This window comes from Ambystoma mexicanum, chromosome 12 (genome assembly GCF_040938575.1).
Source record: "Ambystoma mexicanum isolate Mex_15411 chromosome 12, UKY_AmexF1_1, whole genome shotgun sequence".
In the NCBI taxonomy this organism is placed as follows: domain Eukaryota; kingdom Metazoa; phylum Chordata; class Amphibia; order Caudata; family Ambystomatidae; genus Ambystoma; species Ambystoma mexicanum.
This window is the reverse complement of record NC_090936.1, coordinates 492,602,941-492,629,844: the sequence shown is the minus strand read 5'-3', so window position 1 is coordinate 492,629,844 and position 26,904 is coordinate 492,602,941. Positions and strand designations below refer to the sequence as shown.

At 47.6% G+C, this 26,904-nt stretch overlaps 1 protein-coding gene across 1 annotated transcript in view; it reads left to right on the top strand.

Annotated features, from left to right (window-relative positions):
• The window catches only part of NUP205 (nucleoporin 205), a 1,887,652-nt gene that overhangs the window by 381,617 nt on the left and 1,479,131 nt on the right, over positions 1 to 26,904 (top strand). Inside the window, exon 14 of the mRNA XM_069628771.1 lies at positions 26,242 to 26,292. Within this exon, the coding sequence (XP_069484872.1) occupies positions 26,242 to 26,292 (51 nt within the window). The remainder of the gene's footprint in view (positions 1 to 26,241; positions 26,293 to 26,904) is intronic.

Here is a 26,904-nt window from a genome sequence, read left to right as displayed (position 1 = left end):
GGAAGACTTGTTAGGGGTAAGCCCCTGTTGGGCTAGTAGTGTGGTCGGTCCACGTTGGCATTGGCCCACTGACACCGGGTTTGGGGCGTTTGTTCCCACTTTTGGGAGGCGGGAGGGTAGGGACACCACCAGGTGCAATGGAGTGGTGAGGGAGGGGGGAGGTGTTTGGGGAGGTTTTGTTGAACATGGCAGAGGCAGACCGGCATTGCACGTCCTGTCGGGGCATCTTAATGGTAACAATTCGATCTGTAGATACACGCTGGGACATACTAGCTGGGATGTACCTTAACGATGAAATGCCCATAAATATAATGTCCTGGAATGTCCGTTGGCTGAGTAATTACACCATGTCCACAGACACGGCAGTAAGATGCTCATGCTGCAAGAAACACATTCTTGAGGTCGATTGGTGACGAGCATTGCACCATCTTGGGGGCCTAATAGATTTTATACGTCTTGCGCCACACAAGCCAGAGGCGTGCTAACATTGATTCATAAATCTATTAAATTCACCCTCCACAAGAGCTACATAGACCCTGAAGGCAGGTATATTGTCTTACACTGCACAATGGTGAGCAGGGAATACCTTCTTGTGAACACTTCGGACCCAATGTAGACCCCTCAGATTTCATTGATACCATCGCCTCCATACTGTTGGGATATGTGGGGATTCAGATCATCTGGGGGAGGTGACATGAACCTGATACTAGACGCCAGCCTGTACAGGACGGGAACTGTATCGAGAACCTTGTCACTCGCAGCACGCAGGACGCTTGGAGGGTTCCCCAACCTCAGCTACGTGAATATACTTATTACTCATCTGTTCACGATAGTTCCTCCCAAATTGATCTTTTCTTGGTGTGTAGTGACTTGATGGGAAGGATCGATAGGGCGCAGATAATCACCCGTACTCTGTCCCACCATGCCCCAATCACTCTATCGGTGGAATTGGGAATGCCTGTGCCTACTTTTAGCACATGGCGTTTCAAGTCCACTACCCTCCTGGACATCGTATTTAAGGCTAACATACTAGCAGATATTGAGACCTTTATTGAATGCAACTCCCTATGGGCTACTACTGCTGGTGTCCGTTGGGATGCTTTCAAAGTATATATCAGAGGGATGTCCATATCCAGGGAAGCGGGAGTACTAAAAACTATAAGAAATGACCTCAGCCGTTTTGAATCCAGACTGCGAGAGTTGGAGCAGGATTGTTCGACGGCAGCTGACCCCGCCAAACTCGCACAAATCAGCGAGGAACTTAAGACGCAGGCCACGAGAGAAGTTAGATACTTTAGTCGCCCACAAGCTGCACGGAAGTATGGGCAGGGTGAAAGACCCAGGAAAACACTAGCAAAACTAACAAGAGTGGAATGGGTCCAGGCCCAGATTGCTTCTGTCAAAGACGAACCGGGCGTTCCACGATGGTCAGACCAGCAGATATTGGTTATCTTTACTGAGTTCTACACAAACCTCTATGCCTTACCTCCGGAACATAGTGAACACCACGAGAGATCTCCTTTATCAGATCCCCACATGTATCTTTTCCTCGACCAGGGACCAATTGGATTCCCCGATCCTGTTGGATGAGATAGTCGGGGCTATCTCGGACCTCCCTAAGGGCAGGGCACTGGGTTCTGACGGACTCGCACCTGAATTCTACCAGGAACACGTTGCCATTCTTGCTCCCAAACTATTGGAGGTCTGGGATGAATCGCTCCTTTCTCGCTCCCTAAGCAAAGCAGTCATATTGGTATTGCTTAAACCCAACAAGCCTAGCGACAAATGTGGCTATTACAGGCCCCTCTCCCTCATGAACATAGACCCCCAAGATCTTCGCTAAGGTGATAGCAAACTGCATCCTCCCGATCATCACACACCTGGTTCACGAAGACCAGGGGGGCTTCGTACCTGGGAGATCCACTTCTCACAATATCTGGCGACTTTTCAATGTGATGGCTAGAATTGACAAGGATCCGTATGCCATTGCGGTCACACTCGATGCTCAAAAAGCATTCGATATGGTCTAGTGGAAATACTTGTGGCTGGTGCTAGAGACGATGGGCATTGGCCGCAATATGATTGGATAAATCAAATTGCTGTACACCACTCCAGTGGCAAGGGTCTGGGTCAATTCCCTAACATCTATGTTATTTGCACTCTTCAGAGGCACTCGACAGGGTTGCCCTTTTTCCCGATGATCTTTGCATTAGTGATAGAACCGATGGCAGACCATATTAGAGCGTGCCACTCCCACACGGGTATATGTTTGTTTTATTATTTATAATGCGCAAGCGTACCCGAGGGTATCAGGGCGCAGATTTTACAAGAATTTGCAAAGCTTGGTTACAGTAGTCATAAAATATACATAACAATGAGATACATAGATATTATATACATATGAACAAGTGGGTACACATGGTTAGTGTGTGCAGGTAGAACGAAAGGGACAGTCTGGCACTTAAGTATCTTTAACGGCCCACGTTTTCAGCCATGAAACTACCTTGGATCGGAAGTTCTGGTAGGGCAGGTGCACTCTGAGATTTGGCGGTAAGGAGTTCCACAGTTTGTCTGCTTTCACTGGGAAGCTGTTGCCCCCTATGGTGGCACGTTTGAAGTTAGGGACAGAAAGGCAGTCTTTATAAGCAGTTCTGGTAGGTCTCAGGAAGGACTGTCTGTGGAATCTAATGATCAGGTAGGTAGAGGCAGCGTTATTGAGGGATTTGTGAGTGAGTGATGCAGTTTTTAAGAGAATTTTGTCGGTAGATCAAATGGATGTTGAGGGTTTGGGTGTTAGTGAGTGGGACTTTGACTGAGAGTGTTTCGCATGATAGGACGTTGGTTGATGTTGCTAGTCTCATGGTAAGACTACATTTGTGGATAATAGCAACACCTCCTCCTCTGGAATTGGGACGATCTTTTTCTCAGGATAGAGTAATTATCTGGGACTGCCAACATAAGCATGGGACCTGCTGCTGGGTGTAGCCAGGACTCAGTAATGGCAAGGAGGTCAAGGTCTTCTTTGAGGATCAAGTCGGCAATTTCTGTAGCGTGAGCTACTAACGATCTGGCATTGATCAAGGCTCCCTTTATTTTGGGGCTGGCTGTGTTTTTAGCGGTAGTAGTGTGGCACTTGTCCTGTGTTGATGGGGAGCCAGTTGTACTGTTGACTGAATCCTGAGATGTGCGCTCTTCTGGAGATGCCCAAAGCCGCTCTGAGAGCGTTATTCTGAAGAGTTTGTAGTTTGCTAGTGGTAGCCTTGGCGGATCCCAGATAGAGGGCGGTACAATCGTCCAGGCGGGGCAGTATAAGGGCTCTAGCGAGGGTGAGGCAGCTAGTGTCAGACAGAAATGGTTTAGCTGTGCGGATTAATTTACACGTATATGCCGTGGTGGAAGCCAGGGAGCTCACCTGTCTTCTGAAGGAGAAATTAGAGTCCAGGTAAAAACCCAAAGTTTTGACCTCTCTTCCAACCTTGGTGTTACCATCGATCATGAAAGAGTTGTAGGCAGGGCCAAGTTTCTTTAAACTGGACGTAGTGCCTAGGATGATAAGTTCGGTTTTATCATTCAGGCATAGTCCATGTATGGCCATCCATGCCTGGATGATGATGTACACCCTATTTAGCAAGGCCAAATCCTTTCCATAATCTCCAGAAAGCGGAAGGAGGATCTGGGTATCATCTGCATAGTTTGTGTAGGTGATACCGAGATGAAATAAATCATTGAAAAGGGGCTTGGTAAATATGTTGTACAAAGTGGGGGAGACACAGGAGCCTTGTGGGACGCCACAAGTGATGGGTATAGGGTCTGCCGCTGCAGTAGGTGAGAAGACCCTCATGGTTCTGCCGTTAAGAAAAGAGGTAATCCAGGTGATGGCCTCATCAGAGAAGTGAGCTGATGTGCATAGGACAGAGTGATCGACCAGCTCGAAAGCTGCAGACAGATCAAGGAGGGAGGAGTAGGGCTACTTGGCCGTTGTCTGAGTGTATCGATCTGGGCTTTCAAGTCAATGAGAGCGGTTTCAGTCCCATGTTGAGGACGGAACCCTGATTGTCTGGAACCTAATAGATGGTGTTCTTCCAAGTACTTCTGTATTTGTACATAGGCAACCTTGTCCAGGATTTTTAGTAGGAAAGGACCGGTTGTTATGGGTCTGTAATTTGTGGGCATGGCTGGATCAAATGTGGGTTTTTTTAATAGTGGAAGTACCCAGGATTGTTTCAGATTGGTGGGGATGGAGCCTATGGCGAAGGAGGCATTAATCAATTTTGTGATGAAGGGGGAGAGGTCACGGCCGGCATCTTTGATGAGCTGTGCCGGGCACAGGTCTACCTGACAATTGGAGGTTTTCAGAGACAGGATGTTTTTTTTTACTTCAAGAATAGTGACTTTAGAGAAGTTGAAGCGAGTGAGATCTCTAAGCGTGGGCTTATCTGGTGTTTTTGAGGGGAGAGTGTCATTGAGGAAAGCTTGTTTTACAGGAGATTTTAATTTGGAGGGTCGCAATTTTGTTCACTTGGGCGCTTTGGATTTCTGAGCACCAGTTTTTGTATTTGGTACAGGTGTCTGGAGGTACTATGGGGGTTACTACCTCTTTGAGGATGGAGAATAGTTCCTTCATGTTTGATTTCGGTTGGGATATGCGAGAGTCAAAGGAGGTTCGTTTAGCCAGGTAGATTTTTTTTCTTTTTTTTTTGTAGAGTGCGGCTAGTTTGGAAAGTGAGTTTATTCGCGGCTGAGGGGGATTTTTTCCAAGTGGCCTCACAGTTCCTTTTTTGCTGCCTTAAGTTTTTAAGGAATGGCGTGTACCATTTGTTTAGGTGCGTATTCGGTTTACTTGGCCTCAGTTTGAGGGGGGCAATTAGGTCCAGCGAGGTGGCCATGATCTTATTATATTCTTCAACCAGGGTCTCTGGGTCCAGGTTGTCGGGGAGTGTGAGTGCGGGGAGTAGGTTCGGGATGAGTCTTTCAACTGTCATATTCTTCTTGTTTCTTGTGAGGGTAGGCGGGGCCCTGATGATAGGTGGGTTTGGAGGTCTGTCAGTAGAGAGCAAGAACGAAACCAGGTGGTTGTCGGTCCAGGCTAGTGGAGAGATATTTGTAATGTTCGCTAGACAGTTGTAATCAGTCACCCAGTCGAGTATTCTGCCTTTGGAGTGTGTAGGTGCCATACTTCTTTGAGCGAAACCTAGTTCCGAGAGAGTTTTGACTATAGTGCTGGCGGAATGGTCTTCTGGATCATTGTAGCCCATATTAAAGTCCCCCAGGGTGAGAACTTGGGTAGAGCTTGTAAGGGTCCTGGAGAGAATAGTATTAATATCTTCATTAAAGGTGCCAATGGGGCCTGGCGGGCGGTAGATCAAATGGATGTTGAGAGTTTGGGTGTTAGTTAGTGGCACTTTGAAAGAGTGTTTCGCATGATAGGACGTTGGTAGATGTTGCTAGTCTCATGGTAAGACTACATTTGTGGATAATAGCAACACCTCCTCCTCTGGAATTGGGGCGATCTTGTCTCAGGATAGAGTAATTATCTGGGACTGCCAACATAAGCATGGGACCTGCTGCTGGGTGTAGCCAGGTCTCAGTAATGGCAAGGAGGTCAAGGTCTTATTTGAGGATCAAGTCGGCAATTTATGTAGCGTGAGCTACTAACGATCTGGCGTTGATCAAGGCTCCCTTTATTTTGGGGCTGGCTCTGTTTTTAGCGGTAGTAGTGTGGCACTTGTCCTGTGTTGATTCAGGGGTAGCCTGAATGGGGGAGCTGAATGAAGGTCTAGGGTTATAGTTTTGGGGCAAGTTGGATTTTTTAGTATAAGAACTGGGTAACATTTTAGAGTTCTGTATGGTAGGCAGTGAGCGGGCGAGGGGCTCATACATTTTTTGCTGATTTGGTTCTGAGTCCTAAATTCCTATCGATAGTAGAACAAGGGAGACAGGTAAGTTGCAGTGGTTGAGGGTCATTTATATCGAAGTATGAGGACTTGGTATTAGGCATGGTTGAATATAGCGTGTTAGGTAGATGAGACATGCTAGGCCGTATTGCAGTGTTGAAGAGGATCAAGATGCAGGCAAGCAAGTTGGTGATTGATGGACACATGCTCAGTGGTAGTGGTGTTAAGAAAGATTTCTTAATTGTGGGTAATTTTCCTTCCATGTGGCAACCCCTAAACGTGTTGCTGTTGTTTTCACCAGGATCTAGACTTTGCCAGAGAAGTGCAGCCTTCTGCCGCACTCCCGTGGGCTTTCGCTCCATTCTTACGGGGAAACTGACATGCCCTTAAGACAGTCAGTACCGGGAAACGTTGTTTTCCGTAGTTCCTTTATCATGTTGCAGCTTTCGCGCAACATGGCACAAGAGGGCACTGTAAGCTAAGTTAATGCTCTCTTTGGGTCTCTAGTCTACTACAGGCCCTAGATACTCTCTTGGGATTGTTATCGAACGGTGCAAGTGAATCACTGACGGGACTCGTGGCAGCGATCGTTTCTTTGTGTTTTTGAGCTCCTTTTGGCATTTAAGCGCGTCTCTCGCGCTTAGCCCAAAATGGTGGCCTGGCTCCCAAAATGGCCAGACCACGAGGCTCGTTGTCCTGTCTGCTGACCGTCTTGCCTCCTTCACCTTCCCCGGGTCGGGCCGACCCGTTGCCTTCCTTATTTGGGCATGTACTTTCCCGCGAAACACAGATGCTTTCGTGGGCTTCTACAGGCCTTGTGTGTGCCTCCAGGATGTGGGCTGGGATGTCTGGTCCCAATACACATCCTGGGTGCCAGAGAGTCTAGGGTGGTGTGAATGCCTGGGACCTCTGTGATAGGTCCACGTATGGTGTGATTGTTTTGTGAGCAGATCTCCCATTGGGTCCCCTCCGTTTTGGCGCAAAGGGAACCGTGGATAAGAGGGGGCTGGAAACACCACCACCATGTCGATCTCTTGAGTTCTCACGAACCAAGGAATACAGGAGCCAAGTATCCTGCAACCACGAGGCTAAACCGAGGAATCGCGGGTGACCCGCTGAAGAACTGCTCCTCTGCACTGCTGTCGCTTTGTGAAACCCTTTCTACCTCTGATCGAACGAGAAGGCCTGTACTGGTGCTTCGACCCCTTGGAATAGTGGGATCAACTATTCTCGGCATCTTGACCATCTCCTGCACGTAAGCCTTCGGAAGTGTCTCTGGGCCATCCAGCAGACTGACCAGCCTACCCAGGAGTCTTGCTCTGTAACCGCCGTCAGGTTGTGTTGTATTACGAGTCCTTGTCACTATTACACGATTCGTACACTTGGCATTCCCAGGTCTGAAGTGAGTAGTGTACATTTGGCTAAAATACACACAGCCGCTCCGTTGCCCTGCTGTGGTAACAAACTGTGCGGGTTCACTGCGTTTGGGACATCCTCAACTCAACTTCTGCTGCTGCGGAATCTACATGACGCCGAGACGTCCCCTGCTCGTATCTGAACCTGCCAGCACTGAAACTGACGCGGAGAAGCCTGTATATGCTTGCATCGGGGACCGGTGAGTAGCATCGCTAGGAACTGGTCGCCCTGCAGGAGCCCATAGCTTCTCCCCGCTGTGTCTAACAGCACGCCTTTCTGTACTCGCGCTCTGCTTCTGCCCACAGTGGAGGCTGCGCTTGAGTCGCGGAGCTCTGTTCATCTTCATTTGTTCACCGAACTAAACTGTCTGATGCTCTTGAAGAGACTCCCCTTTTTGCCCGTTGGCACCAGCGTGTGCAGGTACTTTTGAGCACAAGGCTCCACTCTTCGTAGGGCTTGGACTTCCTTTTAGTTGGGTGCCTCTGAAGGCGGACTGGGTCTAATTATTATTCGCACTGCCTGTTTTCCTCCCCATCTAGGTGGTCTACACATTTCGTGCGTTTAACTCGTTAGACTCGTTTGTATTTGTATATATATAGTATTGGTTTGGTATGTGTTGGTTTACTTGAGTTTTATTGTGATTTCTCGCTACGGTCAATGTTACAAAGGCCTTGTAATAAATGTGCATATATTTTTGATATAACACCTGCTTTGAGTAATTTGTAAGTGTCCTTGCTTTGTGTGCTCATTGCGGGCTTTCAGTCACCCTCACCCATCTTGAGACCTAGTCTTGACCGCCGCGATCGCTACCCTGATTGGTCTGGCTTGTCCAGAGGTTACCCTGTTCCAAGAAACTATGCTGGCCTTCTGAACCTCTGCCCCTCCAGGACAGAGTTCAGAAATCCGTCTTAACAAGTGGCAAGAGTGTTGGGTGACCGGGGAGTTAGCTTGGTTAACACTGGTTAGACCGATGTATGTTAGTGTGACACCTTGGTTAGAATTGCACAATTAGGCTGAGATGCATTAAGGTAACAGCTAAGTAGAGCTAAACGAATTGGCTTAGAAGCATTGAGAAGCACCTCAATTTGAGATAAGACAATGTGGCTAAAATGAAATGGTAACACCTAGATTTGAGATGACGCAATATGGCTAGAGGCAATGAGTAGCACCTAGATTTGACATCAGGCAATGTGGCTAAAATGCGTGAGTAACACCTAGAATTGAGATAGAGCAATTTGTCTTGAATGCACATGAATAAGGCAATTTACTAGAATACTTTGATATGACATCTAAGTTTGAGATAACGTAACACAAATACAATAGTGCAGCGTCTTCATGTGATAAGGCACGTTGCGTGGAATCTTATGACATATGGCATAGAACTGATGAGTGGCTAGACAGCCAGGTGCTTAACATAATTTGACTGAGATGCAGTGCAGTGAGGCAGCCCAAAGGTTCAGGTGGCTCAGTGGGGCTAGGTGCTATGCGCAGTAGCAGTAGTTATGGGAGCTGTAGGGTATAAAAGGGGCATAAAAGTTACCTTAGCGGTTGTGCTTGGGACATGGAGTCAGGCAGACGGCAGAAGTGGCAAGAACAGGCGATGGCCTTATTCTCGTGGGCCTTGTTGGGAGTGGGCCGGCTATGCCTGCCGGCATCCAATCCCGTTGATGAAGGCGCGGCAGCCAATTGGGATAGGGTGGAGGCTGCAGGGTGCCTGACTATGCAGTGGAGGTTTCTCTAGGTTATATGACTGAAAGACACCCCCGAGATTATATCCCTATGCGCTGGTGTGTTCTCCAGCCTGGGGTCTGGCATGGATTCACATGCTCATGAATATTCCCCGTCGTCAGGCTGGGAATCCTCGGTAAAGAACAAATCAGTATCTGTTTCGTTTCTGATCTGTCTTTCTCAGTAGTAACCAATCACTGGTCTCTGGGTCATACTGCCCCCAGCCAATGACTGCCCTCTCCCTAAGCCCCACCTCTGGCAGCCATCTTCAGATTTTTACTGCACGCTCAAGTGTTGGGAGTCCTTGTGCTTGGCTCTCGAGCTTTTGCTGCGTTTTCGCACTTTTTCAAAGAAAATTTCTAATTTTTTGGTCAAATAGAGCCTCAAGCTCCACCGTCTCTACATCCGATTAACGGGGATCTGTGTCAGATTTTTCTACGCCCCTCAAGGGTGAAGATTTTGTCGAGTTATGCTTCTTGGAGGATTCCAGAAGTTTCTGCAGCCTACCCGAACATGGCCCAGGAGAAAGGAAGCTCGACGCCCGGAAAGCTGTTCAGGGTCTGCCCTGGATGCCAGCTAATGTGTTCAAGGAGGACGAGCATTCGAAATGTCTCTACTGCCTTCATGAGGACAAAACACACATGGAGAAGGACTGTGCGTTTTGCAGGAACATGCAGGAACGGACCATCGGGGACCGACACCTCCGTCTCTCCAACTGGCTGGAAGGAAGGAGTCCGTCAGGTGAGAAGAAGTCGTCCGAGCGGTCTTGTAAATCCTGTAAGGGCGCCCCGGCGACAGGGGCACAACAGAAGGCAAAGCACCACGAGTCCGCGGGCACCGGAAGCGCTGAACGGTTGGGCTCTTCGGCTGCCAGGCAGGGAGCACCTTCCCCGGCACCATCAACCACGAGCCAACGCTCTGGTTCGGGAAAGAGTAAATCCGAGAACCCGGGTAAGCAAGCCTCTGGAGAGGTCCCGGTCGATCTCGAAGGATTCAGCCCAGGGGGAGTGAGGCGGTGACCCTCCCCCCAAGGTGAAGGCCTCAAACGCGCCTAAGGCAGTGAAGGCCTTGATTCACCCGGCCAAGGCCTCCATCGATGGAGTTGCGGCGGCCCTGGCGCAGCCTGTGGAGGCTACACCAGTGGAGGCGACCTCGGGGCCCACAGTCTCCCTGCCTCCACAGAGGGAAGCCTCTTTCAGACCCATCGAAAAGACCACTGTGAAGACCCCGGCGGAAAAAGAGGGGGGGGTGGGGGGCGGTGGCCATTGTGGATACGGACACGGACATGACATCCGAGGAGTTGGCAGAAGAACTAGAGGGCCTCGACGGGGGCGTCGAGGAGGCCCGTGCCCACGGGAGGGATCCCGACGAGGGTGACGATGAAAGTGACGGCGACACTGGCGAGGGTCCTAGTCAGCCGTTGCTCCCGTAGCTTCCGGGCCGCAGGATAACTCGGCGGCCATTTTGTTGCCAATACAATCCTTATGTTCAGAGATGAGGACGAGATTGCCCTTACCGCCGACAGAGGACCCGGTACCAGGTCCGGCAGAGGAACCAGAGCCGGTCCCGGCGGGAAGCCCCCCGAACAAGAGAATACAGATCCACCCAGCCCCGCCTTCTCAGCCATCGCGGCCTGCTCGGCCTTTTCCCACGTCCCCCGTCCCTGGGGATGACATGGGAACAGACACGGCCATGACGGTTACCGACGACGACGGCGGTGACGACGGGACGGAGCTCCCATCACCAGACCGGGCCTCCCCGTCCGCTGAGATCGGATCTTTCCACGCAATGATCATCAGGGCATCCAAGCTTTTTCAGCTCTGCCCCGAGGAGAAGAAGAAAGGTTTCCTTTACCAACGGTGCGAGGCCAGGAGGAAGTCAGTCCTCGCTGTGCCTCTGCTGGATGACATCTGGGACGAGGGTCTCGCCCTTCTCAAGAACCCTTCTATGACGCCTGCCAAGAAGGATCGATATGAGAAGTAGTACCGGGTCCCCGACGCGGCCCCTCTGTGCCTTAGGGCACAACCTACCCCGGAGTCGGTCGTCTCAGCGGCGGCCCAGAAGAAAGCGGGTGGGCGTCGGTCTCAACGTCAACTTCCCCGCCGGACGGCGAAGGGAAGAAGCTGGACACAATGGGACAAGTTATCTCGTCGGCGGCAACAACGATTAAGGTGGCCAACGCCCTCGCGATCGTGGCCCGCTACAACAGGGAGTTATGGTTCAAGATCGCCCCCCTGTTGGACTTCCTACCGGATGACAAGAGGGCCGAGGCCCTGGAAATCTTGCAAGAAGGCGAAGTGGTGTCTGACCACGCCATTACGGTGGCAACGGACATTGCCGACACCGGTTTCTGCCAGCTAGGCAACAGCGTTTGCCGTTGATGACGAGGTTGGCTCAAGGCGACGGATTTCTGCCAGGATGTGCAAGCCAAGGTGCTGGACATGCCGTTCGACAGGAACAACCTATTTGGGAAAACAGTGGATGAGTCCCTCCAAGCCATCAAGGCGGACACAGACTGCTAGGGCCCTAGGCGTCCTCCGGCAACAGAGGCCGTCCTTTCGGAGCGCCGGAGGCAAGCAGAGTCCCTCCAAGGGATTCGGCAATGGCTCCTCTACGTACCGCCAAGCGGCCCGCTCCTCGTTGCAGGAAGCCTATAGAGGATGAGGCAAGTCGGGGGAACCCCGCCGTCGTCGCCAGGGCGGCAAGGCGTCCTCCAAGCAAGATTGAACCGACAGCGGGGTCGCGCCCCCACCGAAGCATCCCGGTGGGAGGCCGGCTGGTGAGGTTAGTCAGGTTGTAGGAGTCCATCTCCACCGACCATTGGGTGCTGGACGCCCTGGCCCAGGGGCACGCCCTCAAATTTCTAAAAAAGTACCCTCGCATTCCACCCGTGGTCGGGAAGGAAAATCACGTCCCTCAACTACTCTTGGAGGTGAGGGCGTTGCTCAGAAAAGGTGCCATTGAGCTTGTCCCGAAGAGGCTCCGGGGCTCTTGAGTATACTCGAGGTACTTCCTAGTAAAAAAGAAGACAGGAGGATGGCGCCCTATCTTGGACCTGCAAACAAATACATCAAGGCACTGAAATTCCGGATGGTCACCCTCCAGCACGTGCTGGGACAGTTGGAGGAGGGCGATTTCCTGTCGTCGTTGGATTTAGAGGATGCGTACTTCCACATCCCCATTCTGAAAGGTCACCGAAAGTTCCTCCCTCCTCGGGATGAAGTCCTCCTGCATATATCTTGTGCGCCTGTGCAGGCTTCTGATGCGCCCTCTGCAAGAGTTCCTAGACTCCCGCTGGATCCAAGCGGCGGGCAGCTTCGAGGACAGGATCCCGCTCAACGAGACCTTCCAACGAGCGATCCGGTGGTGGGGCACCCGCGCTCATCTGACTGCAGGCACAGACTTTCAGACCCCATCCCACCAGATAACGGTGATGACGGATGCCGCCATGGAAGGGTGGGGGGCGCACACCGGAGAACTACACGCGAGAGGCCTTTGGCTCCCGGAGGAGAAGACGCTCCACATCAACATCCTGGAGCTCTGTGCAGTGTTCTGGGCCCTCAGGTCCTTTCTCCCGTCCCTCAAGGGCAAGGTGGTGAGAATCTTCACCAACAACACCACCACAAAGTTCTACATCCGGAAGCAGGGAGGAACCAGATCCCCAGCCCTCTCCCAAGGAAGCCCAGGATCTGTGACATTGGGCCGTTGCCCAAGGGATGTTTCTGGTGCCCTTTCATCTGGCAGGAATAAAAAAAACACCATCGCCGACTCACTCAGCAGGGAGCTGCGCTCGTGCCACGAGTGGGAACTACGTCAGGATCAAGTGGATCGACTCTTCCGACGATGGGGAAGACCCCAGATTGACCTGTTTGCGACAGTGACGAACTCCAAGTGCCAGAGGTTCGCCATCGGGTTTCCCCAGCCAAGGCGCATGGGCGATGCTTTCTTGTTCCCCTGTGAAGGCCTGTTCCTCTATGCGTTCCCTCCGTTGCCGTTACTGCTCCGACTCGTCAACCAGCTCAAGAGGTCCCGGTGCAGGATGATCCTGGTCGCACTGGCGTGGCTGAGGCAGATCTGATTCCCGGACCTTCTGGACTTGTCAGCGTCCCCACCAGTCAAGCTGCCGGCGGACGCAGATCTTCTCTCCAGAGAAGGAGGCGCCATACTTCATCACGACCCGGAGTCGCTGAACTTTGCAGGCCTGGCTCCTGCAGCGCTAGAGTTTGGAGGGTACGATACCCCGGTTGACTGCAGAGAGGTCCTTGCAAAAGCCAGGTTGTCCTCAACTCTCAAGTGCTACGGACATAAGTGGAAGAGGTTCTCAGTCTGGTGCCGTGCACAGAAGATTAACCCTCTACGGATTACGGCCCCTCAAGTGCTGCCGTACCTAGTGTCGCTGGCCAAGGCTGGACTGGCTCACGCCTCCATCAAGATACATCTGGCTGCGATCTCCCGATACACCAGAACCACAAGACGGTCGTCCTTGTGGTCCCATCGCCTGGTGAAGGAATTTATGAAGGGACTGTTCCAATCGTTCCCGCCGGGGAAAGGCCCCTGCCCCGGCGTGGGAACTCACCGTGGTGCTGACCAGACTCATGGGGACGCCATTCGAGCCCCTGCATTCGGCGCTGCTGAAATTCCTGTCGTGGAAGACTGCGTTTCTTGTGGCCATCACCTCCGCACGGCGAGTGGGAGAGATCCAGGCCCTATCCTGCAAGCCTCCACACTTTATTTTTCACGACACAAGGGTGGTGCTGAGGACGCGCCCCTCGTTTAAGATCAAGGTGCCGTCGGACTTTCACCTCAATGAGCCCTTGGTGCTGCCTGTTTTCTTCCCGTCGCCTTTATCTCCGGCTGAGAAAACTTTGCACTTGCTGGATGTGGCTAGAGCGCTGAAGTTCTACGTGGACCGAACTAAGAGTTTTCGGAAAACATCACAACTGTTTGTGAACTTTGGGCCTGTGAACCAAGCGAAGGCTCTCTCGAAGGCTTCCATTTCCAGATGGCTCTCCGGCTGCATCATGCATTGTCATCGGTTGGCAAACCGACTGTTGCCCGGCCGTCCGAGAGCCCATTCGACCAGAGCGATCGCTGCTACTACGGCGTTCTTGTCTGGTGTGCCCCTGCTGGCCATCTGCAGGGCTGCTACGTGGAGGGCGATGCACACCTTCACGAGATTCTACTGCGTCGACCGGGATTCCAGGGAGGAGTCCAGAGTCGGCCAGGCAGTGCTGCGCAACCTGTTCGCTTAAGGTGAGCCTGGTGGGGAGGTAAGAGATGCTTAATGTTGAGTTTTATGTAATGCTTAATGTTGAACCTTGCCACCTCCCGTGGTTGTGCATGTGTACTGCTACGTATTCTTATATTCATGAGCATGTGAATCCATGCCAGACTCCATGCTGGAGAAGGAACAAGTTACTTACCTGTAACTGTTGTTCTCCAGCATGGGTCTGGCATGGATACACATGCAAACCCTCCCTCCTGCCCCTCTACGGCTCTTCACTTGGTCATACTGCCACTTTGCGTGCTACCAAATCTGAAGATGGCTGCCAGAGGCGGGGCTTAGGGAGAGGGCAGTCATTGGCTAGGGGCAGTATGACCCAGAGACCAGTGATTGGTTACTACTGAGAAAGAGATCAGAAACGAAACTGATACTGATTTTTTTCTTTACCGAGGATTCCTAGCCTGACGACGGGGAATATTCATGAGCATGTGAATCCATGCCAGACCCATGCTGGAGAACAGTAGTTACAGGTAAGTAACTTGTTCCTTATTATACATTGGGGACCTGCTACCCATCTTGAGCCCGTATTACGTGACATCCCACGTGTGGGTACCTTTTCGGGTTTTACAATCAACTACTCCAATTCCGAGATTCTTCCACTTACCAATAACACCCAACAACATGCCTCGGAGTATCCACTTTTCTGGTCCCCTGGCAGAATCAGGTATTTGGGAGTCCGGATGTCTCTGTCCAAGCCCACCTTTCTAGCAGACAACTACTTGGCTGTAACACAGCACAGCTGGCTGAGTCGAAAATGGCACTGTGGCGTCCTCTCCCATTATCATTTGCTGGGAAAAACTCCCTCGTTAAGATGGTTTTGGTCCCGAAGTTGCTATACATCTTTAGTAACGTACCCATCTGGCCTAAGAAAAAATACTTCACGAGACTACACAACTCATGTGCACAATTCCTATAGCATTCTGGTACTGTGCGTAAGAAATGGTCAGACATGACACTTTCGTATGAGAGGGGGATTCACAGCCCCTGACCTAACACTGTATTGGATAGCCTCACAGGCCCAATATCCCACTCATTGGTACCCTAGCTCTCTGACTCGACCGCATGTCAAGCTGAAAATTCTGGCAGTGGCTGAAATTAACATTATGACCCTTATACTACATCAGGATTATATGCCGGATTCCCCCTTGACCCAGTGGGAACCACCCTATTTGCCTGGGGCCTATTATTGAACAAGACTACGGAATCCTACCCCTATTACAAATGGCTCCCCGTATGGGGGTTCCCCAGGCTGGAACCTACACACGACTCAGCCTTGGCCCGACGCTGGGGGGCTCTGGGGAGACAAAACGGCATACACATCCATGATCTGCCCCCTCTATGAACACCAGATGTAGTCTCACAGGAAGGGGCAGAGAAAGTATATCAAGGGAGAGGACATTGATTCAACGAGAAGGGAGGGGATATTGAAGGAGCATGTGCCATGACTTGTGTATTCAATCTCTCTTGCAGATGCCAGCGAAGGAAGACATTTGAGAGCTGGAGTGCACTTGGGCCTATTGAGAAAGAGGGCTGGGATAACTACAGAGATGAAAGGTTGAAGTATTTGGGGAAGCACTACCCTGTGTAGTCATGCATTGTTCTTACTGGTGAGCTGTGTACCTCTTTGTGCTCCTGCGAGACCCTCAGCTCATCGTGATCATAACAGTGTGGCCCTGGAAGGAGTTGGGACTGTCTGATCCTCCTTCACATCATTGGTGCTTGAGAATCTGGGTCTGGGGCATGAGTGAAACCCACAGTGGTCCCTGATTGGACAACTGCTGGCTGTTTTCAATGGTGCAGATAGTTACCATGTGTGGGGTTGGCCTTGCTTACAGACTGAATTTTGAATACAAAGACTCCTACAGCCATTTCTTCAGGTCTGCGTTGGAGCCAAGAATCCCCTGTAGACAAACCACTGGCTCAAGATCCGAAGATGACCCTTAAAGAGGACAGTTATTACTCCCTGCATCTGGCCTGGTGAAGCCATTTTGGACTACCTGATCTGCGAAGGCCCTTTACGGTGCTTCAACCCCTGGACTAGTGGGATCAACCTCCAGTAACTAGTGGACTATCCAGTTCTCCTGTGGGCTACCTCGCTAGAACAGTCGCCGTTTCGCATTTGCACCCAGAACTTTGTCGGCAGCTTGTGGTACAAGTCACCTTACCACCGAATTTGTGTCCCAGCTTCAAGGGATCTTGTTCTGAATGGACTTCTCGAACCGTGACTGGAAAGAGGCCTTCCTTTGTCTGTTTGGTGGCTGCTTCTTGAACTCTTTCACCCATCCTGTGAAGTGTCCAAAAGAGGGCTCTATTGGTGAATCCTGCAACTCTCCATTGCCAAGGGGTGCACTTTGCTCCTGGACCCAACCAGATGAATCCTTGCACCCGCAGCTCCTGGGCTTCTCCCACTCCAACCAACGGTGGAAAATTCAACCTCCAGCGAACCCCCCCCAACCCCCTCCCCGGCTACCCCCCCTCCCCCAAATCCCCCTTACCGCCCCCAGTCGACCCATCCAGTCACCTGGGAAAATCAGAGTCAGGGAGGTAAGTAAACGCAAAGCATTTGTTCCCCCATCCTCCATAGGATAACATTGAGCACAATTCTCCTTATATCCTTCCGTTCCACTGCCTTTTGGTCATCGAACCCGAGTTGTAAAACCTGAAAGATAAGAACACAATTACTTACTTAGTAACTTTGTTTAATCTCTTTTGAACAATCACCAACACAAGTAACTTAACTGTTAAGGATCTATTCTGTGGAGATTCCTGCCTTCACCTGAATCTGGGAACTGACCTCACAGGTTTTGATGAGCTACCCGCATCTGCCATTTCCCTAGACGGGCCTTGGTGAATTGCAAAAGGGTGTAGTAAATCAGTGCCCTCGATAGTGCATGCTCTATTCTGTCGGAAGCGGCCGCTTGAGAACATTTTCCAGTGCAGGGCGGTGCAGCTTGATGGTCTAGCGTGAATTGCTGTGTGACTGAGGACGTTGAGAGGTCCTTTCCTCTATTCCCAACTCGAGAGGAGTCGGAAGGAAGGATTTAGTGGTTCAGCAAGTGTTTGGTCTGTCCCGCCCGCTCCCTCCCTGGGACCATCCTGTTTCTTACAGGTGACATGCAATAGCTAATATTGCGGTGGAGAGGTTACTAGCAAGCTGCTGCTGTAGTGGGTAAAGGTGAACGCTAAACAGCTGTGTAGAGTTGTGGAGAGCCGCAGTGAGTCGCGGTAATCCCAACAAAAAGCGCCTTAGCATTTTTGTGCACTTTCCCTGTAAGTAAATGGGCTCAAATTGGCTCAATTGTTTATATTTGCCTATAATGTAACACCGTATAATGCCAAATAGGTTGCATAGTTCAGACAGTTCAAGTCTGTCTGCTTTACTGTCTTTGTCTATGCTTACTGCTCAGTGCCCATTGCCCTACGTTTATTGTATCCTCCGCCCTCTCTCACTGCTAACAATTTGATAACAGCTTGATAACTGCTAAACGGCTACATCATTTTTTTCCGACCAGTGGATTTTTCTTCGGAGCGACTGCAGGTTTTACTGCTTTTGAGCTCCAACATTTGCCTCTCGTTTTTGGTTGAACATTGAAAAGTGGGAGCCACGTTTTTTTGTACAGCTGAAGATAAAATTGTTCAGTCTATAGATTTGACTAGACTAGACAGGAATTTTGTCATTCGGACTTGAGTGTGGGGACTATGGGCGAAAAGCCTTTGACCTACGTGTTGACTCTTGGACTTTTTGCTTTAAGTACGTTTACTTTTTTGTCTTTACGTATAACCTGGAGACCAATTGGTAGCACACGTATAAGATCATATTTCAGAGCATAATAATGTCAAAACCATATAATTTACAGAGTGCCTTACAGGACACAGGTACATCTGTCCTGATGACAACTCATCCCACAATCTCAAATGAAATGAGCAAACTGGCAGCGATGGGTACTTTTAAGCGCTACAAATCTCAGGGTGGCGTTTTGACCCCACCTCAAAGCATCTACCCATCAGATCTCCAGCGCCCCGCATGTCCAGGGCTTCCTGGTGCTTATCACCTGCAAGAACCGAAGTGGGAGTATCCACTCCCCAAACTCATAACTGCGACCAGCTTCTGGTTAATCTTGACTACACTTTAACCACAACTACACTAAGAAACACTATTGGGAGTATGTTCCATATAAGTTCAGTAGGAGTGGTAGAAGTGGATCATGGAACTTCTAACAAAGACGCAATAATCCTCCTTGAATCTGGGGTACAGCTGGAAAAGGCATCGAATAATCATGACTTGCTCGATGAAGAACTATTAGAATTGGAAAATCGAGCCCTAACTGAATCATTATATGAACTTAACACCTTATCAACAGCGTGGGAATATGATCCCCCATCCAAAACACTGCAAGTGAAGTCGCCACTGTGCGCACAACTTCCGGCAGCCTGAGCCAAGCCACAAGAAGTAAAGGAGTCAAATGAATTGGCTCCTCCAACAATAATGGCTCTCAATTTTGTTTTAAGCTCATTGGTAAAGGTATTTGAGAATGTGAAACTTGAAGTTCAGCAACAATCAGGTACCTTATTGGAAATAACCATAGAACTAGAAATGAGTGAAATTACCATGGTTGCCATAAAAACAGCTCTCAATGAATTTGTGACGGATATTCGGGGTGAACTGAGCACTGTGTCTCTGGCCCGATCTTCTAAATTGGACCAGTGGGATGGGGCCAAGGTAGAAATCCAATCCCTGTCTGAGAAAGTTGATAGTCTGTCCCTAACACCTCCTGAGGCCATTCCCTTGCCACCATATAATATAAATTTGGTTGATTATCTCAGTGATACTCCTCTCGCAGCCACCGTAATGGCAGAGTTTATCTGCTTAGCACAAGTGGCCGAGATGTATCCACAGGAGGAGAAATCTGAGGAGGTGGTGGTTACCAACGCTTCCTCTGCTCCAGACTCGGTGGTACAGTCCCGGGAAAAAGAAGTCAAATGGGAAAACTAAAAAGCAGAAGAAGAGGATAATCAAGGGTCATTCTGAACCGTCCCCCATAGAGGGAAATAAACATGTGAAAACAAAACTGAAGAATTGCACGTCAGATACCAATCGATTCATTAAAAAGCTAAAAGGGAAGCCCTCATTGGTGGTTGTTGCAGATATTTCCAAGGTAGCCTACCCTGGGAAGGGAACAAAGATTGAGAACTCTTCAAAATCTCTGAATTAATCTGATGAAGTATTATTGGAGGCGGGGCTGAAAGCAACAATGTCTGTTGCTATTCAAAGTGACCCCATTGTCCCTCTTAGGAAAATAGCTCCTATTTTTCTGAAAGCTGCAAAAAAAATGGAGTTGAAACCAACATTGGAACTTGCGCCAATTTTTTTAAAATCAAGCTCCAAATCTAGTCTCAAAAACCAAAATGCCCCAAACCTGGTTGACTCGGGGGCCCCTCGAAGTTAGTGGTACCTGAATTACTTCTGTCACTTGTAAATGATCTACAGTTGGGAGTAAACTCAGGCCATGTGCTCTTATTCCAACAGGGCCTTGGGGCCGCAACTAGCGGGCACCTGCAAGTAGGATCAAGTTGCAACACTTCAATTAAGACTGAGCCAAAGGATGGGGGTGAGGAGGCACAAGGCTCCCTTAGAACCTCCCAGGACTTGGAGCTTAAAGTCTACTTATCACTCACTCCATATGAGATTGGAAAACCACTGTTGAATCGTTAAGCAATTTTAATGGAAATGAAGTCTATCCCTCATCTCCAGTATTTTTCGTCTTCTGATATTGATCGAGTGGGTTTTCCTGACAATCGTAACACCAACACAGTTGAGCTCTTGTTAAAATCGAGACTGGGCCAAGAGGCCATTCTGGGAGCAAAAGAGGCTTGGGATCCGAGGGGCCTGTTGGTCACCAAATTATGTCCTGAGAGTAAAGACCTACACAGGTTAAAAATCCCTGAATCTGGGCTGGTTACTATGGTTTATATTGACTTTTTGCAAACACCATATTTTCGAAATGCAATTTTGTCGACACAAATTTGCTGGCCCTCGGCCCCCAATTCTTTTTATTGACCCTTTTTTTTAACTTTTTTTACTAATGAAACAAAAATAAACCATATAAAATTAATAAAAACATTTGAGACATTTTCTTTCTCCTTTTTGTTTTCGACAAAATGGCATTTTGAAAATGTTATTGACAATGTTTAACCGGATACTTGTTACCGCTCAATTTGGTTCAGGTGGAATTGCCCTCCCCTCAACAAATATGTGGACCTTGGTCCGAGAGATTATCTCACTTAAATTGGGCATGAACCAACCGAATTTCTAGTAGGCAAACAGCTAAATCTACGCTCTTGGAACCCGAGAGGCCATTCGTCCTTTGTCTCATATCCCAGTAGACTTTTGTCCCATCATATCTCAGATCTATTTCTCCTTCGGGAAAAATGGTCTACTTGTTTTCGTACATGATCTATCGGACTGTCTGGTTGAGTTTTCATCTGTTTTTTCCCTCCGATTAAATTATTATAGCGGTTGATTTGAATTCCCAGTGTATATCCACCAAAGATGAGATCTCGGGCAAAACCAAATTTAGTACAAAGAATGGTAAAATCTGGCGAAATTTCATGAGGGAATGGGGTCTCTGGATGCTTAATGATAATGTGGTGGGGGATCTCCCGAGCGCCCCGAACTGGCACAGGGGAGCTTCTTTCTCTACGTTAGACTACTTCTTTTTAACTAGGAACATTTTCGACAGATGTCTTAATTTGGCATTTGTGGAGGGAAATAGAGATGATCACAATATGTTAATAGATAGATACTCTCTTTCTCTCTCAACTGTATATGCATCTTCTGACAATTTTTGTGATCTTATTGTAAATTCCGCTGGTAATCGTTTGAGGAAATTTGAGAGAGGGGGCTCGACTTTGACTGATAACTTGGATAAAGTTGGATAGTTGTCAGCTTACACATTGCTGTGAACCGGCTAGAATCCTGACCTTTTTATGGGATCTGAGCCCGCAACTCGACTTAACAAATAAAATACTGGTTACACATAAACATTCATATGATCCCTGTATTCATGAACAAAAGAGGCTCAAACGACAATAGAGGGCTTTGCAAAAAAGGGGGGGGGCTTTGACAAGAGGCACCTAGAAGAACAGATCAGGTCCCTGAATAATAAATATAGGAATTGGATGCAGTCACATAGGCACTTATCATACAACAAGATGGCGAAAAGTTGATGAACACTCTATCTCTAAGAAATTCCAGCAGTTTCTGGTTCCTTGTGGGCTCTCTCAATAATCAATCGGTTGATTACCAGGAATCCTTACTACAAGGACAGGTATGGACTAGGATTTCTCTGAGGTTTATGGATTGTCAGATATTCTAGTACTGATAACTGAGGTGAAATGTCGGTGGTCGTTATCTTTTTCTTGTGAAATGATAGAAAATCTTATTTTAAAAAAATCAGCCTCAAGAGCTGATTAACTCTGTTAAAATTGAATCCGGCCCTTTGGGCAAAGGTGTTAAAATGTCTTTTTGACAACATCTTATTCTCCAAGGAAATTCCAGACTCCTCAATGTCGTCTGTAGTGATTCCCATCTATAAAAATGGGGACCGTCTAGCAGCCTCCAACTGTCGCCCCATATCGTTATTAGATGCGGATAGTAAAATCTTTGTTGGTATTATATTGGTCGAGATGGAAAGCTGGGCCAAATTGAAAGGTATTATACCCAAAAATCAAACTGGGTTTAGAAGGGGGCTCTCAACATCCCTTAATGGGTTGGTCGTAAGCTGCTTAAGTGCACAATCCCTCATTAAGGGAGGTTCCCCCCTCTATGGAGCCTGGATTGACCTTTCACAGGCGTGCCACACTATTAATACAAACTTCCTTTGAAAAAAGTTGAATGCCTGGGAGGTCCCGCCAAACCCCTCTATCCTGATCGAACTCCATCATGACTTGTCAGTGTGAGTTAGGTTATCTAGATCAGGAACTTTGTCCTGCCCAATTAAAATTAAGCAAAGAGTCCATCAGGGTTGCCTGATTGCCCCCCTTTTATTTATCCTCTTTATGTCCGACCTAGGTCTATGATTGCTGGATAAAGGTCTAATTACCCCAAAAATCGGAGATACTCGATTAAATTGGTTGGCATATGCCGATGATGTAGTGGTCTTTGACCACTCGCAAGTTGGGCTGCAACGTCTACTCTCAGCTCTGGCAGAATATGCAAAATGTAACGATCTAAAAATCAACCCAAATAAATCTAGGGTTCTGTTTTTTAAGCACCCAAGAAGGGTACTTAAATCTTACCTTTGGGACTTGGTATAACGCCCTATTGACATTGTATCAGAAATGACATACCTGGGGGCCGTTATTGGAGCTTTCACATCTATGGGCTGCCTTCTAGCAACCATTGACCTTAAGGTTCTTAGAATGGGATCACAGATGAAAATAATTCACCTTAAATATTGAAATTTTCCGTTCAACCCCTAGTGAGATTTTATATAGGTAAAGTTGTCCCGATTTATTTTGTTTGGCCTTAATTCTAATCCCCTATCCACTGATATAAAGTGGGACAGAATAGAGGCCAAACTCTGGAAAAGAACATTGAATTTGCCAAACTGTGTTCCAATAGAGTGTATTAGGTTTCAGCTTGGTCTGACTTCTCTCAGGGCTATGATGGAATGGTAATTGATATATATGTTGAGACAAATTTTAGATCCACCAAAGGGGTCACTATACGAAGATGTAGCACTTTTATTGCGAAAAGGAGAAAATGTGTTTCTTAAGAAGCTGACCCTAAAGTCTCAGGAATTCCTGTGTAATTCCGAATGTTCAATGGAACTCCTGATTCATAGCCCAATGAAAGTCAAAGTTTGTTTGTACCATATGGATTGGATTCGGACAATCGACATGAGGCTTGCAAAGATTTCTGCTTCACATTCACGATTAGATAAACCGAGGTCTTTTATGCCCCAATATCTAAGAAGGTCACCTGATCCAGTGATCAGAACAGACTTGCAAAGATTCAGACTAAATCTACTCCCTACTTTGGAAATTCTCTCAATAAGAAACAGAGCAGTTCCCTACTGCCAGTTGTGACAGATGCAACGAAAATATAGTTCAGTCGCTTCATCATTTATTATCAAAATGCTCAGGAACCTGGGCGTTAAGAGTGTAAGATTCCAGAAATGTGTTCATGATGTTAGGTGGCTGAATTGTGACATTTTCTGGGACAGGTTCTGGTCAGGCAATGAGACTCTCTTAACCTTTGAAGTGGTTGCTGTTGTAAGAGCACTTAAACTGAGGGGGTCATGGCATCAATTGGACAGCAGTGTAGCGATTTAGTTTTGATTAATCCTGAAATGTGTTATTTCGCGGGGATTGGGTCCTCCGACGTATTCCATATCTGACAGTAATCACCAAAGCTGTGCTGATTACTGTCATAGATATGGAATACGTCGTCGGACCATCCCATCGAAAGAACGTTACCAGGTAAGAGAGTAACTTGTTCTTCTCATGATTTGATCTTTGTATCTGTTTATGAATTAAGTTTTTTCTTTTTTTTTTTAAGTGTGCGGGGGGGTTCCTTTGATCCCTCCCATTCTTGTAATTGGTTGAGAATGTTGTGTATTTTATGGCATAAGTGTTAAGTCATTAATTTGCTTTTTGCTCTATTTTATGTATGACTACGACACTATAAATAAAAATAAAATAAAACCTTCTTGGGAGAAGCTTGTAACTTTTGGGCACAAGGCCCCACTCGTTTTAGGGATTGGACTACTGAAGCTAAGGAATATTCACTTGTGACTTGGTTCCATGTTTTGTACATCACTTTACTTACCACCTTTGTTGATTTAAGTCAATGAATGCATTTTTAGTACCTATGGTGACTGTATATATTTTTAATAGTGAGTGTTGTGCGATATTATCACATGCTTGTTTAATTTTTTGGTGTGTTAGAGGCTTACAATAAATACAATATTTGTATACATTACTGTCAAAATTAAATTGTGTGCTTCACTGAGTGGACTCATTGTGGATCCCTGGCCCCACTCATTCTCTCCTGAGAATAGCCTTGACTGCTCACCATTGCTGCTTTCATTTTTTGCTGAACCCAGAGTTCCTCTGTTCACTATAAATAGGGTGGCCACCAGGCCAGATTCTAGAATTGCATCTCAACAGTAAGGGAAAACGTGCTTAACACAGCAAGGTGGTCTTTCTGAGCCCTCACCAGAGAAAGTTTGGAAGGTTTCACTGCTAGTTTCCTTTCACATCCTAAGACGTGCATACCTGCTTTTTTGCCCACAAGAAATCATTGGGCCATTGAATAATATTGGAAACTGAGCATGCAGTCAGATAAGAGCTATTCTAAGGTTGATAAACTGAAAGGGCTGTGAATCTCTTCAATATTCATGTTGGACTTAGACATTAGAAAACTTGGTGACTCTGTTGGATCACCCTTTCTGTGATCTCCTGTTTGTAAAAAGTTGTTTGCTTTTGTTATTGTAGTTTTCTTCTTTGCACAACTTTTTCTATGCTACTAGCAGAAGTACCTGATTGCCGAACCGGTTTTATAGACCGACATCACGATGATCCTGTTGGTAGCTGTTCTGATTCGCTTATCGCTTGATGTGCTTTGCACCTTGAATTAAACTGCACTCTGAATGGGCGCGTGTGGCTTTCTGACATACTCCGGAGCAGAAGTTGGGGGGGTGGCGGGGGATGGAGGACGGGGGGGGTGGGAGGGGGAGGCGAGAGTTGGCGTGCTACTGCATACTGGGACATTCTCTGCTCTCTCTCCACCAGTCAGCTCACCCTGGCCTGGTGCAGTTCGTTTCAATGCATTGTGGTGCAAATATTTTGGAAACTGTGTACCCTAGGGCCTGGACCTCGAGTTTTGTTCCTTGTGTCGGGACCGGTCCTTCTACGACCACATTGATGTTTTGTCGATTTCAGGCAACCATCTCATGTGTGAAGTTGCTGAAATACGGGAAAAGGGATGGGGTGTTCAAATGTGATGTAGCCACTAATGTCTGAAGGGTCCGAAGGGTCCTAACGGGTAACTATGTAAAATGTGGTGCAGATTTGTGAAACTGTGTGGAATTGTATAAGCAACAATGCTTTGCCACATATCCCGCCACAAACAAACAGATTTTGACTTTTAGATCTAGAGATATATTTTGCCAAATGTATTGTGTGGATCTTCCCATGTTAAAAGTATTTAATGTATCTTTTAACCATCATCCTTCAAAAGATTATGCCTTAACTGCTCAGCAGTACTTCCACTTATTCTTTTGTCCCATTTAATTAAATAAAGGAGGTAGGTTTGTGTACTAAGAGTGACTGAATCCCATACATATGTTTCCTGTTCAACCTTATTTAAGGTATCTAACCGAAGCAGTGATATGTGAATTCTCTTGGTTTGTCCGCTTTTAAAGTTTTTTTTCACTAGGTTCTAATATCCTGGGGCAGCTTTGTAATTAAGCTTGCTTGTTTGCTTCCTGTAGTAACTCACGCCCCTATATTTAAACTTCTAATTGGTCCAGATAGCTGCTACAGAAACATGCTTTTCTAAACAACCAAGCTTACAAGCCATAGTAGGCTCTCTGTTTGGAAATTCTTACATAATGTGTGTAGTGCCGACTTTCACATGGAGTTGGTTTAGGGTACCTTCACAGTTCCGTTTTCCATGAACATCCCCCTTGAGGTTTACACTTTGTCAATTGTAATCATGCTTTCAATATCCTTTCCCTATACTGTTTGGCAGATCATGAGTTCAAACTGACAACCTTTTTATGATGCTTGCATTCGTTCGGATACCTGACTGATTATTATTGTTAATGTACCCTAACATCATTTTAAGAATGTGTACTTGATCTTAACACAATAAATGCTTCTTTATGTATGTAATTACATGTCTCTTCATAGATTTTGCAGACTGTTCGACTCCCTGGACAAAGACAAGCTGTTGGAATTGAGGTAAGAGGCATCAATATTTGCTCCGAAACGTCTAATTCATGAAATGAGATTCCTTATGGTTTTGAAGTAATGTGCAAGGCTTGTCTGATGAAATTTTATTTGCGATTGTATGCTTTCATACTACATTTTCAACCATTTATAGCAGTAAGGTATACACAAACTGTATCTGAGAAAAGCTTTAAACTCATACTTGGGTGCAAGGCATTGTTGGGGAGATTTGTCATTTTTATGTTTCAGCACCTCTTCTAGTGATACCCCAAGCACTTTTTGCTGGATTTCTGGACCTTTTTCATTCAATCCTGAATGAGTGGAGCCTTTTTCCACTCATGAATTCTTGTGGGTTCTGTCTTTTGGAACTCTATTCTTTGTATTCTACATGTACTATGGAGTCTGTCTGCTCCATAGCTCTTAAAGGCAACTGGGTTTTACCACTGCCGCACACAGCTCCTTATGGGCAGTGTTGTTGGGGATCCTTATGGTCCTCATTTAAGATTATTTTTCTATATCCCCAAGTAACTACAGTTCTTAAGGATAGAGAGATACTTTGTATCCCCCAAAACTCTATAGACTGAGAGATTGGCACACACCACCTTCAGTGGACTGCCAAAGGGA